We start from the raw sequence: 13,502 nt of genomic DNA on the forward strand, positions 1-13,502 counted from the left end.
CCCTAAGTGTTCCCAAAGTCTTGGCCCACCATGTTTCCCACGTGAGGTATTCCAAGGACTGGCACCATTCCTTGGGCACTGAGGTACCACCATTCCATCTATTTTCACACAGACAATCCCATCTTGCTATTTCCACAAGTGAACTAACCTAGCTACTGCAGGATATACAGGTGACAGGCAAGACTACAACGGACATAGAACATGAAAAATTTCATTCTTTAGGTAAGATACACTCTTTTATATACAACTTGTAGTTTTATATACTAGGCTCAACAGCGTACTTCGAACGTACGATAATCATTCAAACAGTAAGAACCAGTCTTCATACCACATGGGATAACACAGTGTTCTTGAGAAGCAAAGACTGGTAGGAAAGAACTCCAGGAAGAATAAATCTCTGTCATGACTGAAAATGAACCTGGGATATCAGATTACTTCCCTTCAAAAGCATGTGCAATCAACCTCACCTAGAGAACTGAGGTTCACATTGGGGTGGAGAGAGACGAGTGACAGGTCACAGGATACTTGGGGTAAGAAAGGGCTGGCTGAGTGCCAGGGTGCAGGACAGCTTGAAGGCCCTGGGTAAACACAGTCAGAGGAACAAAGAGGCTGGAGTAAGGTGAAGAAAGGTGGCTGATTCTAAAGGGAAACTTCACTGGTGGAGAAAATTTTGTGTATGGCCAGCTCTACAACACGGGAACCAGGAGAAAGTCTAACTTAGTATCCTTACCCGTACTGTGTTGTATGGTTAATTTTGTTGAAGTATTATTTTTCTACAAGATGTTCCAAGTTGTTAATTAGTGCATTTACATACAGATGTTTCTAAAACAAACTATTTGCTATTTGGTGTCCATCTGTATACATAAATTTGCATTAAAAAAGTACAATGTGGTAAAAACTATTCACTTTTCACAATAACATAAGATACTTAATTATTTTCACCTTGGCTATAGGTAAAAATTACTTGGGGGATTAAAAAAACATTTAGGGGCACCTGGGTGGCTCACTCAGTTGAGTGTCCGACTCTTGATCTTAGCTCAGGTCTTGATCTCAGGGTCATGAGTTCAAGCCCAGCATGGAGCCTACTTAAAATAATAATAATAAAGAAAGGATATAACATAATAAAACTGAAGTTAGATCTTCATTTAAAAGATGCCTATCAGAAATCTTTGAAAATTAATACAATATTTAAAATAAAACTACTCAACTCCATCTACTTTTGTGACTTTTCAAGATCTTTTCCCCATTTTACCTACAGAATTTGGAACTGTGATTTTAGAAAAAAGGAATCAGTCTATATTTAATCTGATAGCCAAGACACACCTATCAGAATGGCTAATATCAACAACACAAGAAACAACAAGTGTTGGTGAGGATGTGGAGAAAGAGGAACCCTCTTGCACTGTTGGTGGGAATGCAAACTGATGCAGCCACTGGGGAAAACAATATGGAGGTTCTTCAAAAAGTTAGAAACAGAACTACCCTATGATCCAGCAATTGCACTACTAGGTATTTACAAAGACTACAAAAACACTAAATCCAAGGGATATGTGCACTCTGATGTTTACAGCAGTATTATCTACAATAGCCAAATTATGGAAACAGTCCAAGTGTTCATCGATTGATGAATGGATAAAGATGTGTGTGTGTGTGTGTGTGTGTGTGTGTGTGTGTGTGTGTAATGGAATATTACTCAGCCATCAAAAAGAAATGAAATCTTGCCATTTGCAATGACATGGATGGAGCTAGAGAGTATTATGCTAAGCGAAATAAGTCAACCAAAGACAAATACCATATGATTTCACTCATATGTGGAATTTAAGAAACAAAACAAATGAACAAAGGGGGGAGGAAAAAGAAAGAGGCAAACCAAGAAAGACTCTGAACTACAGAGAACAAACTGAGGGTTGCTGGAGGGGAGGTGGGTGGGGGGATGGGTGAAATAGGTGATGGAGATTAAGGAGGGAACTTGTGATGAGCACTGGGTGTTGTATGTAAGTGCTGAATCACTATATTGTACACCTGAAACGAATATTACATTGCATGTTAACTGCAACTTAAATAAAAAATTAAAAAAACCCAAAAGATGCCTATTGGAAATCTTTGTAAATTAATATAATACTTTAAAATAAAACTACTCAATTTATTTTTATGACTTTTCAGGACCTTTTGAAGATTATTTTTCTCATTTTACCTACAGAGTTTGGACCTGTGGTTTAAAAAAAGAATCAGTCTATATTCTGACAGCCAAGAGATAGACAAAATTTCATATATTCAATATATTTTTTTGTAATTTTTCAAAAAAAATTCATCTTTTTACATTTCTATTATATTTCTGAAGTAACATCTCTCATGAGCTTTTATTTTTATTTTTTAAAGATTTATTTATTTGAGAAAGACAGAGAGCGAGCTGTCTCCAACAAGGGAGGGTGGTGGCAGTAAGTGTTTTTTGGTTGCTGTAGCCTTTCTGATTTTCAGCTGTCCCATCACTGGGGGTTGGGGTGGAGGTGGCTAGGCCTATCTCCAATTTACTACTTAACAACATTTCCTTTAATGGAAACAACCGTTTCTGTCCCTGTTTTTAAAAATCTATTTCCATTGGCACTACAATTGGTCAAATTCTTCTTAGATATTAGCAAAAGCCCAAGTTAGCCTATTAGGTTTAAATGTTACTGTGAGAATTTTTTTTTCTTTGTGTATGCTTTCTAAAGCATTTGCATTGGAAGCTAGAAAAGGACAAGATAGCTGTGGTTGGCTAGCTGTATCTTAGTGTGAAAATTGTAGGAATGCTTTTGTTGACTTCATAAAGGTCAAGGGGTACTGTAATTCACATTCAAAAATTTTAGAAGGAACTGTGCTAGACATTCATTTAACACACACTCCAATTATATAAACTTATTTAAATTTAACACTTGTTTTCTAAAGTGGATTCATTGTAATGGCCATGAGATGATCATGAAGAAACTGGTTTTAGAAAACATAAGGAAGAGTATACGCCGCTTAATTATAAGAGCATCAATTCCTTCAGCAGTGAAATTACATACTGATATGTATTTAATATGTAATAAGTAAACTTGGCATATCAAAAATTAGGTTTATAAAAGAATATTCATCACCTAAAGTAAATATAAGTAGATTTATTTCATTAAAAGATAATGAACTGCCCCAAGTGATTTTATTTAATTGTTCTAAGTGAGAATTGTGATTTTTATTTATCAGTAATTGATTTACAAACCAAATTAACTCAAGACAAGATGGATACACATGTATTCACTGTATGTCAGTTAAAATTAACTTTTAAAATGATTGTCAAAGATCTAAAAAATGGTATCTATTACTACTTTTAACCTATCTTCTATGCGAACACATTTTAAAAACCAATGTTAATGATAAAAAAAAGTCTTATTTGATATCACAGCATATTTCAACCAGAAGTATTCCACTCACAAAGTCAATTTGGGAATCTGGGTAAAGATGATAAACTGAATATACACATTTAATTGCATCCTTGCCACAAATCTCATTAAAACAACAGTAAAAGTGATTTTTTAAAAAGATATTAAGTCCAGAAGAATACAGAATAAAGCGTCGACATTTTTGGAGGAAGGAAGGAAGTGGATGAGTAGCAACTGACTTAGGGGGCCTGAAAAAACTGAATATTAAGCTGACAGTGGGAAAAATTGAGAAGCAATCCAACTTGACACCGCAGAACTCCAGAAAGGCTCAAGAATTGGTGACACAATTCTTGGCCACAAGGGCAAAAGACAGGAAGAATGGCTGTTAAGTCTGCCTAAGGAGCAGGCAGGCCCCCAGATGCCCTCCCACTCTAGTGGTTTGGTGATGTGCCTCCTTCCTCCCAGGAGAACCTTGTGGCTGATTCTCTGGGAAGAGTGAGTCAGAGGAGCTCCGGATTTGCAAATCTCTGGCACAGTTGAGAGTAGGAATTAAGTTACAGTTTATAAATTAAATATTGAGAGCCCCAACCCTTATTCTCTCATTGGAATACTAGCAACCAAGTACCTTTCAAAATGGAAGAATCTTCTCTGAAGAATCTGACTTGCATGAGAGAAAATACCTAAAGATATTGACAATTTTCCAAGGAAATAGTTGTTATGTTTGAACTCTGTTTCCCTCAGATATGTTTTTTTTTAATTTTTATTTTTTTTTTAAAGATTTTACTTATTTATTTGACAGAGAAAGACAGCGAGAGAGGGAACACAAGCAAGGGGAGTGTGAGAGGGAGAAGCAGGATTCCTGCCGAGCAGGGAGCCCGATGCAGCGCTCGATCGCAGGAGCCTGGGATCATGACCTGAGCCGAAGGCAGACGCTTAACAACTGAACCACCCAGGCGCCCTCCCTCAGATATGCTGAAGCTGTTATGGACTGAACTGTGATCTCCCCAAATTCATATGTTGAAGCCATAAGCCCCAAGGTGACTGTATTTGGAGACAGGGTCTTTATGGAGGTAATTAGAATTAAATAAGGTCATAAGGGGACCCTAATTTGATAGAACTCGTGTCCTTACAAGAGACACTCACAAGAGCTTTCTTCACTCATGCACATAGAAAAGGCCACATGAGGACACAGAGAGAAGGTGGCTGTCTACAAGCCAGGAAGAGGCATCACCAAAACCCAATCCTGATGGCACTTTAATCCTGGACTTTCAGTCTCCACAACTGTGAGAAAATAAATTTGTGTTGTTTAAGCTTCTCAAGTGTGTGATATTTTGTAATGGCAGCCTGATCTGAATAGTACAAAGCTCTAACCCCCCAGTACCTCAGAATGAGACATCATTTGGAAACAGGGTCACTGCAGATGTCATTAGTTAAGATGAGATCACACTAGGGTATGGTGGGCCCTGAATCTCATGTGCCTGGTTCCTTTTGAGGAGCAGAGAAGTGATTCTGGGACACAGACACATAGGGGAGGTGACCGTGTGACTGCAGGGGCAGCATGTGAAGTGCTGCAGCTGGAAGGTAAGGAGCACGGGGACTGGCAACCACTGGACACTGGAAACAGCAAGAAAGGATTCTCCTCAACCGGTTTCAGAGGGAGCGTGGCCCTGTCCACATCTCAATTACGTCCTTCTTGCCTCCAGAACCGTGAGACATAATTTTTTTTTTTTTTTTAAGCCATTCGGTTTGTGGTACTTCCTCTCAGGAGCTCCAGGAACAAACATGGTTGCCTCATCAGATCACCCTACACTGAAGAGGACATTAAAGCCTCTTCACGGGCACAGGGCCTCCAGCCAGCTTGTGATCATCATCCTCCAATATGAGCAGAGGACCAAGGACCAGCCAACATTTGAGAAAATTATACATGAGAGACAGAGGCTGAAACAAACAAACGAAACAGAATTCAAAGGAGAGACTATGTAGAAAGAACCCGTCTAAAACACCATCATTCATAGACTCAGGCAAAAGGGAAGCTATTTTAAACAACATAAGAATAGGACACTAGAGGAAAAGGAACATTCATAGAATGAAAAGCGCTCTTAGAAATTCTACACAGAGGAGCAGGAATGAAAAGATTAACGAAAGGGTTAGAAGATGAAATTGAGAAACCCATCATAAAAAAGGCAAAAAAAAAAAAAAAAAAAGAAAAAAGATCAGAAAATTAGACAATCAGCCCAAGTTTCTTTATAATTGAATAAATGGATTCCCAGACAAAACAATTGGTGAAAATGGAGTGGAGAAAATCATTAAGAGAAATACATTTTAACAAACCAGAGCTGAAGGACAAAGGATTCCCATGTTAAAGAGACTACTGAGGATTTAGAAAAATCTATCACAATCCACTCACACCAAGGCACATACATCCCCATGAAACTGTCAACAACGGGGCCATGAGGAAGATGCCACAAGCAGGTGAGAATCAGGATCACTTCAGACTTCTCCACGGCAACATGAGAAGCTAAAAGGCAATGGAGAAATGCCTTCAAATTCTGAAGGAAAATTATTTCCAATCTAGCATCAAAAAATATGCCTCTCACACAGCCTTCTTGGGAAGGATGTATTTCATTTAAATGAGGAAGTAAAATAAACAGAAGGAAAACAGGAGACTAAGAAATCTGAGGACCGAAAAGACGAGCCAGTCTGGAATATCTGATGGATGATAACGCACTGAGAAGAAATCTACACAACTGTGGAGAGTTCGGGCCTAATGTGCAATACCAAGAATACCACGTACGTGAAAAATCAAACGAAAAACAAGACAATAATAACACCAGGGAAAATAAACTATTGCACAGGGAAAAAAAAATGATAATGGTAGGATGCTGTAGAGACTAAGTGCAAATAGCGTTTTCATAACGAAAAATACTCTACAACAGGTACTCTTATATGTCAGGTACTGATTTAAAAGCTTGATGTTCATTAACTCATAGCATTCTCACAACAACCTGAGGAGGGAGTGCTACAACAGTTCTCATTTTACAGACGAGGAAACTGAGACACAGAAAGGTGAAGTAACTTGTAAGACGGCACAGCTAGTAACAGATAGGGCCGGGACGATAATCCAGCAGCCTGGTTCTAGGCTCTTTATCTCTTTAGTCTATTGCTTCTTTCTAACTTAGCCTAAATAATGCAAGTATTGAATACTGACCCAACCCAAATTACACTGTACTGACCCTCTCAGGCTATGAGGGACAGGGAAATACACATGTGTACAGTGACACTGGGTAGCTACTATTAATCATCTTTAATAGAAGTCAACTGATAAAGTCCATCTGAAAAATTAAGAAATAGCAATATAAGCCTGTCATTTAGATATGGAAACAAACACTAAAGGGTTTAGATAACAGAGCTGAAAGTAGTGGTGTCAAGACAGAAATGGGGATGGGGAAGGTGGGGAACTGCTGTTTTTCATAATAAGCTATAGAAAACTGATTTTAAAATTTAAGTAAGTACAGCTTTGATAAAAATAAAAACTAAATTAAAAGTACATCAGAATAGTAAATAAACAGATAAGAATGTGGCTTGACAAAACTAATTTTCAAAAATCCCACCTTCATCAGCAGGTTAATCTTTACACTTCCCAAATTAAAACTCTTGAATCAAATGAGTATTTTTAATCCAAAATATGAAAAGACGGGGTACCTGGGTGGCTCAGTGGGTTAAGCATCTGCCTTCGGCTCAGGTCATGGTCCCAGTGTCCTGAGAATGAGCCCCAACGTTGGGCTCCCTGCTCAGGAGGGAGCCTGCTTCTCTCTCCCCCTGCTCATGCTCTCTCTCAAATACATAAATAAAATCTTTAAACAAAAATATGAAAAGATGCCTGGGGAACACTTCTTGACAGTAAAAAAATGTATGCTTTCTTTATTATATTTTTTCCTCTTCTATATCCACCCTAAAACTAGCAGACAACTTCAGATTTACCAATTGAAAAGAACTATAAAGCTAGTACGTGGTGTATCTGTTCATTTTCTTATCACCCAAGTATTCAGGAAAAATTAGGTCACTTTCAAAATTAAGTCAATAGGGTTTTAGAGGGCTATTTCTAAGCCTTTAAAAAAGTAATCTCCCAGAGTTTTCACTGTTCTTTGTTCTTGCTCACAGTAAATCTCGGGACCAAATGTCTGATTTTGATTTTTTAAGTGCTGTCAGCCAATCTTTTCATTGCCACGTTCTCCAACATTCTTAGAATAAGAACACGGTTTCCTAGAAAAGCTACAGCAATTACACACGACTTGGAAGTAAACACTCTATTTTCAAGTCATGAGATGGTATAAGCCTAAAAAAATTTGCAAAACCATACTAATTCTTCACTAAGTTTACATTTCAATTACTGCAAGGCTGAAAGACTTTAAGTAGGCCATATCAGCCACACTATACAGGAAATTATATCCTAGGAAAGCTCTGTTTTAAAAATAGGCAAAGGAAGAAAGGAAGGTTGCCAAAATACACAGCACTTTCCATTTGTTTTGATTCGAGCACAGCATCTGTTTTATCAGGTGCAAGCTACTATTTGCAGGCTTACGGGGAATGGTAGTAGTTAGGGTGGAAAGAAGTAAATTAATCTAAAATGTTTGCTTTCTGAAAACAATTTTGAAGTAGGTATCAGTGGAATTTAGGTAATAACCAAATACCACAAAGAAACTGAGCTTTGGGATAAGTCAGACTGGATTATATACTCCTTAACCCAGCAGCATCAAAGCTGAGAAACTAACCAATCCACTTAATTAATGTACACTCTTCAACTCTTCTTTTCTTATTCTTTCTTTTAATTTTATTTATTCATTTGAGAGAGAGAGCGAGACACAGAGCACGAGCAGGGTGGGGGTGGCAGAGGGAGATGGAGAAGCAGACTCTCTGCCGAGCCAGAAGCCCAACGTGGGGCTCGGTCCCAGGACCCTGGGATCATGATCTGAGCCAAAGGCAGACGCTCAGCCATCTGAGCCACCCAGACGCCCCTTTCCTTTTCTTATTCTGAATATTCATTCACTCATTCATTCAAAAGCTACTGAGTACCTACTATATATACCATGTACTGTTCTAGGTAGGGGAACATAGCAGTTAACAAAACAAAACAACTCTCTGGAGCTGTTTCTGGAAAAACACACATACAAATAAATAATACAGTATCAGATGATGTAAAAGGCTATTAAAAATATAACAGGGAAATCTGAAGAAGGTTAATTTTGCTAAGAAAATACCATATGCGAAACAAAGCAAATGTGGATGAGATCACTATATAGGAAAACTTGAGAACAGAGTTCTAGTAAAACTGTTATGATCAGAGTTATGATCAGATTAAGTTTAGGTGAGACTCAGCAAGAAAATAATATTCAAACATTTTGTCAAAAGCAAATTTAGACTGTAAATACTTAAAGAACTGACAACACTTTCAAAACCTTCTAATTTCATTTTTAACTATTTTGATCATAGTTGATTTAGTTGTTTATGAGTCCTGCCCCTCAGTGCCCTTCTTGAAAAATATCCTTATTTTGTGGCCCTGAAAGGTCTACTTTGGAAGCACATCCACTGGCTGGTTGGATGTGAAAACTGTTTCTACTTTTTTGTGAAGCTAGAATCCTCACTTACTTTTCTAAAGGTAGCATGGTAGAAGAGAAAGAATAAGACATTACAAGCAAGATATCCAATCTGGTACCATTCCTGCCATAATGATCCATGTGACCCTGGGCAAGTTAATTTACTTCTGAGACTGTAATACTGAAATATTTTCCCTGCCTACTTTATTTATTGATTTAGAGTTGTGAGGAACAGTGAGATATTATGGTACAAGGAATAATGTCTCCCTCCCCCAAAGATGCCAATGTCCTAATTCCTAAAACCTGTGAATACGTTAGGTTACAGGGTAAAAGAGAAATCAGGCTGCAGATGGAATTCAGGGTGCCAACCAGCTGACCCTAAAATGGGGAGAGGATCCTGGCTTACTCAGGTGGATCCAACGTAATCACAAGCATCCTCATAAGTGGAAGAGGGAGGCAGAAGAGAGAACTAGAGGGATGGAAATGTGAGAAGTCTTAGCTCGTTTCTGGCTTTGAAGATGATGAATAGAACCATGAGCCAAGGATGCACGCAGCCTGTAGAAGCTGGAAAAGGTAAGGGAACAGATTTTTCCTTAGAGCCTCCAGAAAGAGTACAGCCCTGTAGATCCATTTTAGATTTCTGATCTCCAGGACTGTAAGAGAATATATATGGGGTTGGTTTAAGCCAGTAAGTACCTGGTAATTTGTTACAGCAGCAATTAGAAACAATAATATATAAAAGTATTTTGAAATTGGTAGGAAATCATATAAATGCAAATGTTCTAATGTGATATCTCAGCTTGGTCTCTCTAGCAGCCTTGATGGCAGACAACATGGTCACCAGGTCTACGGAGTTATATCATATTTCCTTGTGAAAGGCAAATGCCTTGCCTTTTCTGTTTTGATGCCTGACCATTTTTGCTTTTAGCTTTCATTACCATTTGTGGAGAGATGATTACCACGTAACTATCAAACCAACTGCCTTTCTACCTCCCTAGTTTCTCTTCAACTACTCCTTATTCTGATGCTCCCAAAAGAATGTTAAGAGAACTTTCCAGAGTCACAATATTATAGCAAAATTATGTACAGGTAATTCCTAATTTGTTAATAATGAGTTATTCTCTAAAAACTATAAGGCAATATGTGAAATATATACCTAACTACACACGTGTACGCATACATATGTATATATATCAACACATATCAAGTTTTATAGTTTTTCCATCAGTTTGAATAAGAATGTTATTGAATTCTCTTCCATAGGTTATCTTTAACTTACGAAGCAGAATTAAAATTTCAAAGTTAGACCGTTCTTATTAATCCCAAATTTATAGAATAATACAGTAATAAAAATTCGATTATTTAGGGATTGAAAACACACAAACCCATGTTTTTAAGCCTCTAAAAATTAACAAACTTAAACCCATGTATAGTAAGAAATAAACAAATAGGGGCGCCTGGGTGGCACAGTGGTTGGGCGTCTGCCTTCGGCTCAGGGCGTGATCCCGGCGATCTGGGATCGAGCCCCACATCAGGCTCTTCTGCTATGAGCCTGCTTCTTCCTCTCCCACTCCCCCTGCTTGTGTTCCCTCTCTCGCTGGCTGTCTCTATCTCTGTTGAATAAATAAATAAAATCTTAAAAAAAAAAAAAAAAAAGAAATAAACAAATATTTTATAATGGTTCTTAGGTCAGTCCCGAAACAACTCCATCTTTCTTGCTCTTTTATCATTAACTTACACACAACAGGCCTATTTCTTTTTTTTTTTTTCCAAATTATTATACCTTCATATTTCCTACTGTTATTCCCCTTCTATTTTAGGGCATGGTATTTGTGTGCCCACTGGTAATACCTTCGTATTACCAGAACTTCTCATATAAACTTCATTTTCAATTTATATTTAACTTTTCTCCAACAAAATCACCCAGATTTAGAGGGAAGATGAGAGAATACCACGAATACATACACAAAGACACACACAGTTATTGCATATCCTGGGTTTATAATGCTTTATAGGTGAGATATGTGCGAAGTTGAGAAACTCCACCCTGTATTTCAATTGTCGTTAATTAGATTCAGAAAAAAAGATCTCCTTTAGTAACAGTATGACAAACATTCCAAATAAGAAGGACTGTATTGGCTAGTACAGCTGACCCTTGAACAACATGGGTTTGAACTGTGCAGGTCCAGTTATACATAAATTCTTTTCCAATAAATATAGTACAGTCCTATAAATGTATTTTCTCTTCCTTATGATTTTTCTTAACCTCTTTTCTCTAGCTTATTATTTACGTACTTAAGAGCGGGAGAGAGAGAATCCTAAGCAGGCTCCACAACCCTGAGATCAAAATCAAGAGTCCGATGCCGAGCCAACTGATATGGGTAAGGCTTCTGGTCAACAGCAGGCAAATAATAGCTAAGTTTCGGGGGAGTTAAAAATTATACTCAGACTTTCCACTGTGGGGGAATCCCTGTGTTATTCAAGGGTCAACTGTAGAGTCTGATTTAAGAAGAAAAAAGACTGCAACTGTCAGTAGTGACAAGGTATCTGTATATTTAAATCAATTAAAAAGTGACAAAACAGCTAAAAAGGTTTGGGGTGAAAAAGAATTATGTTCTCAGTCTAGCTATAAATTCACAAGCTAAAAAACAGCCCTTCCCCCTTCTTATACTGGAACTTAGACAAAATGAAAAAGATTGGAAATCATTTGGAAATCATATACTTATTTAAATGTCAACTGACAGTGATCTTTTTTGAAACTCCACTTTGGATTTGTATTCAAAATTAGTTTATGAAGTTAACACAGTTAGTCTTTTTATTTATATAACATTTTTAACCAATAACATTATCCCAGCTATTTCTAAAATAATGATTTTCTAGTCTTGTATATCACAGATACATTAAGCTAGAATTAATCACTCATAAAACTATACTTACATATTCCTTCACGTTTTTTGTTTTCACAGCTTTGTATGAATAATATGCAGGATAAAGCATTCCAAACACCAACCTAAAAGTAAAAAGTATGAGAAGACTAATCAAATACAACAATGCTTTTAACCGCTTATAAAATTTTCACCTAAAAGTAGAAACTACATGGGAAACATATAACAGTGTAAATTTGTATGAATGCAAATTTGTGCACAGACTAAATCCACTCAGAAAGCAAAGTAAAAAAAAAATATTTTTTTAATAAAGAGGATTTCAATATTCTAGGTACAGTATCTTGGGAAAAATTTGTATTTTAAAAATCATTAAAAAAAAATCTTTCTCACTGTACACCTGAAACTAATAACATTGTTAATTATACTTGAATTTAAAAGTAAAACCTCTGTCATCACAAAAAAATAGTCTACGGTTCCTTGAACATTTGGAAATTGTAGAAAATCACCAAAAACAAAAAATTGTCCCAGCCCTACCAGAAAGAACTGCAGGCAACATCTTATTGTATGTAAATCTTACTTTTTATCCACATGTAATAGTCCCAAAACCTAAATATAACACGTGTGTACACACACACACACACAACTTGTAATACAAAAGTGGTCCTTTACTCTATTTTGAGAAGTACTGGCTTCTAATTATAACGATGGTGCTGTCAATACTTGATATATTACAACATGCATTAAAATAGCTTTCTTTAAACATTTATAAAATGCCTAAATCATTAACAGGATTTAATTTAATGCCATCTGTTAAGATTATTTCGCCAAATGGCAGATCCAACAGATATGCACAATCACACATACAATGAAAGGACAGACCCAGAAATGGAACAACACCGTATATACAATTGATTTTTTTAAGGTAATACATCATGGAGTTTTTTGCCCTCAAATATTCTACAGTATGTATTTTTTAAAAGATTTTATTTGTTTATTTGACAGAGAGCGGGAGAGCACAAGCAGTAGAGGGAGAGGGAGAAGCAGGCTCTCCACCCAGGAGGGAGCCTGATGTGGGGCTCATTCCCAGGACCCTGGGATCATGACCTGAGCCAAAGGCAGACGCTTAACCAGGTGAGCCACCCAGGTGCCCCTCACAGAAGTTTTTTTTTTTTTTAAAGATTTTATTTATTTGACAGAGATAGAGACAGCCAGCGAGAGAGGGAACACAAGCAGGGGGAGTGGGAGAGGAAGAAGCAGGCTCATAGCGGAGGAGCCTGATGTGGAGCTCGATCCCATAATGCTAGGATCACGCCCTGAGCCGAAGGCAGATGCTTAACCGCTGTGCCACCCAGGCGCCCCCCTCACAGAAGTTTTAATATACGTTCCTGAATACCAATAAACATGATTTTCTTTTCAAGTGTTTACTGGCTTTTTGATGCATATGGTGTATGATACCCTCTGTCTACTTTTCTGATTTATTTAAAAAAAATCTTTTGGAATAGTTTTAATTTTACAGAAAAGTTGGGAATACACTATAGTTACCATAAACCCTACATGTTGCCCCTTATCTACATCTTGCATTAGTATGGTACATTTGTTGCAATTCACAAACCAATATTGATATATTA

The 13,502-nt window shown here is 37.2% G+C and overlaps 1 protein-coding gene across 1 annotated transcript in view; it reads right to left on the bottom strand.

The window, feature by feature from the left end:
* REEP3 (receptor accessory protein 3) overlaps nt 1–13,502 on the bottom strand; it is a 94,309-nt gene that overhangs the window by 37,582 nt on the left and 43,225 nt on the right. The window contains exon 2 of the mRNA XM_026504309.4: nt 11,927–11,999. Within this exon, the coding sequence (XP_026360094.2) occupies nt 11,927–11,999 (73 nt within the window). The remainder of the gene's footprint in view (nt 1–11,926; nt 12,000–13,502) is intronic.

The sequence above is a fragment of the Ursus arctos genome, unplaced genomic scaffold (assembly GCF_023065955.2).
Source record: "Ursus arctos isolate Adak ecotype North America unplaced genomic scaffold, UrsArc2.0 scaffold_7, whole genome shotgun sequence".
Classification (NCBI taxonomy): domain Eukaryota; kingdom Metazoa; phylum Chordata; class Mammalia; order Carnivora; family Ursidae; genus Ursus; species Ursus arctos.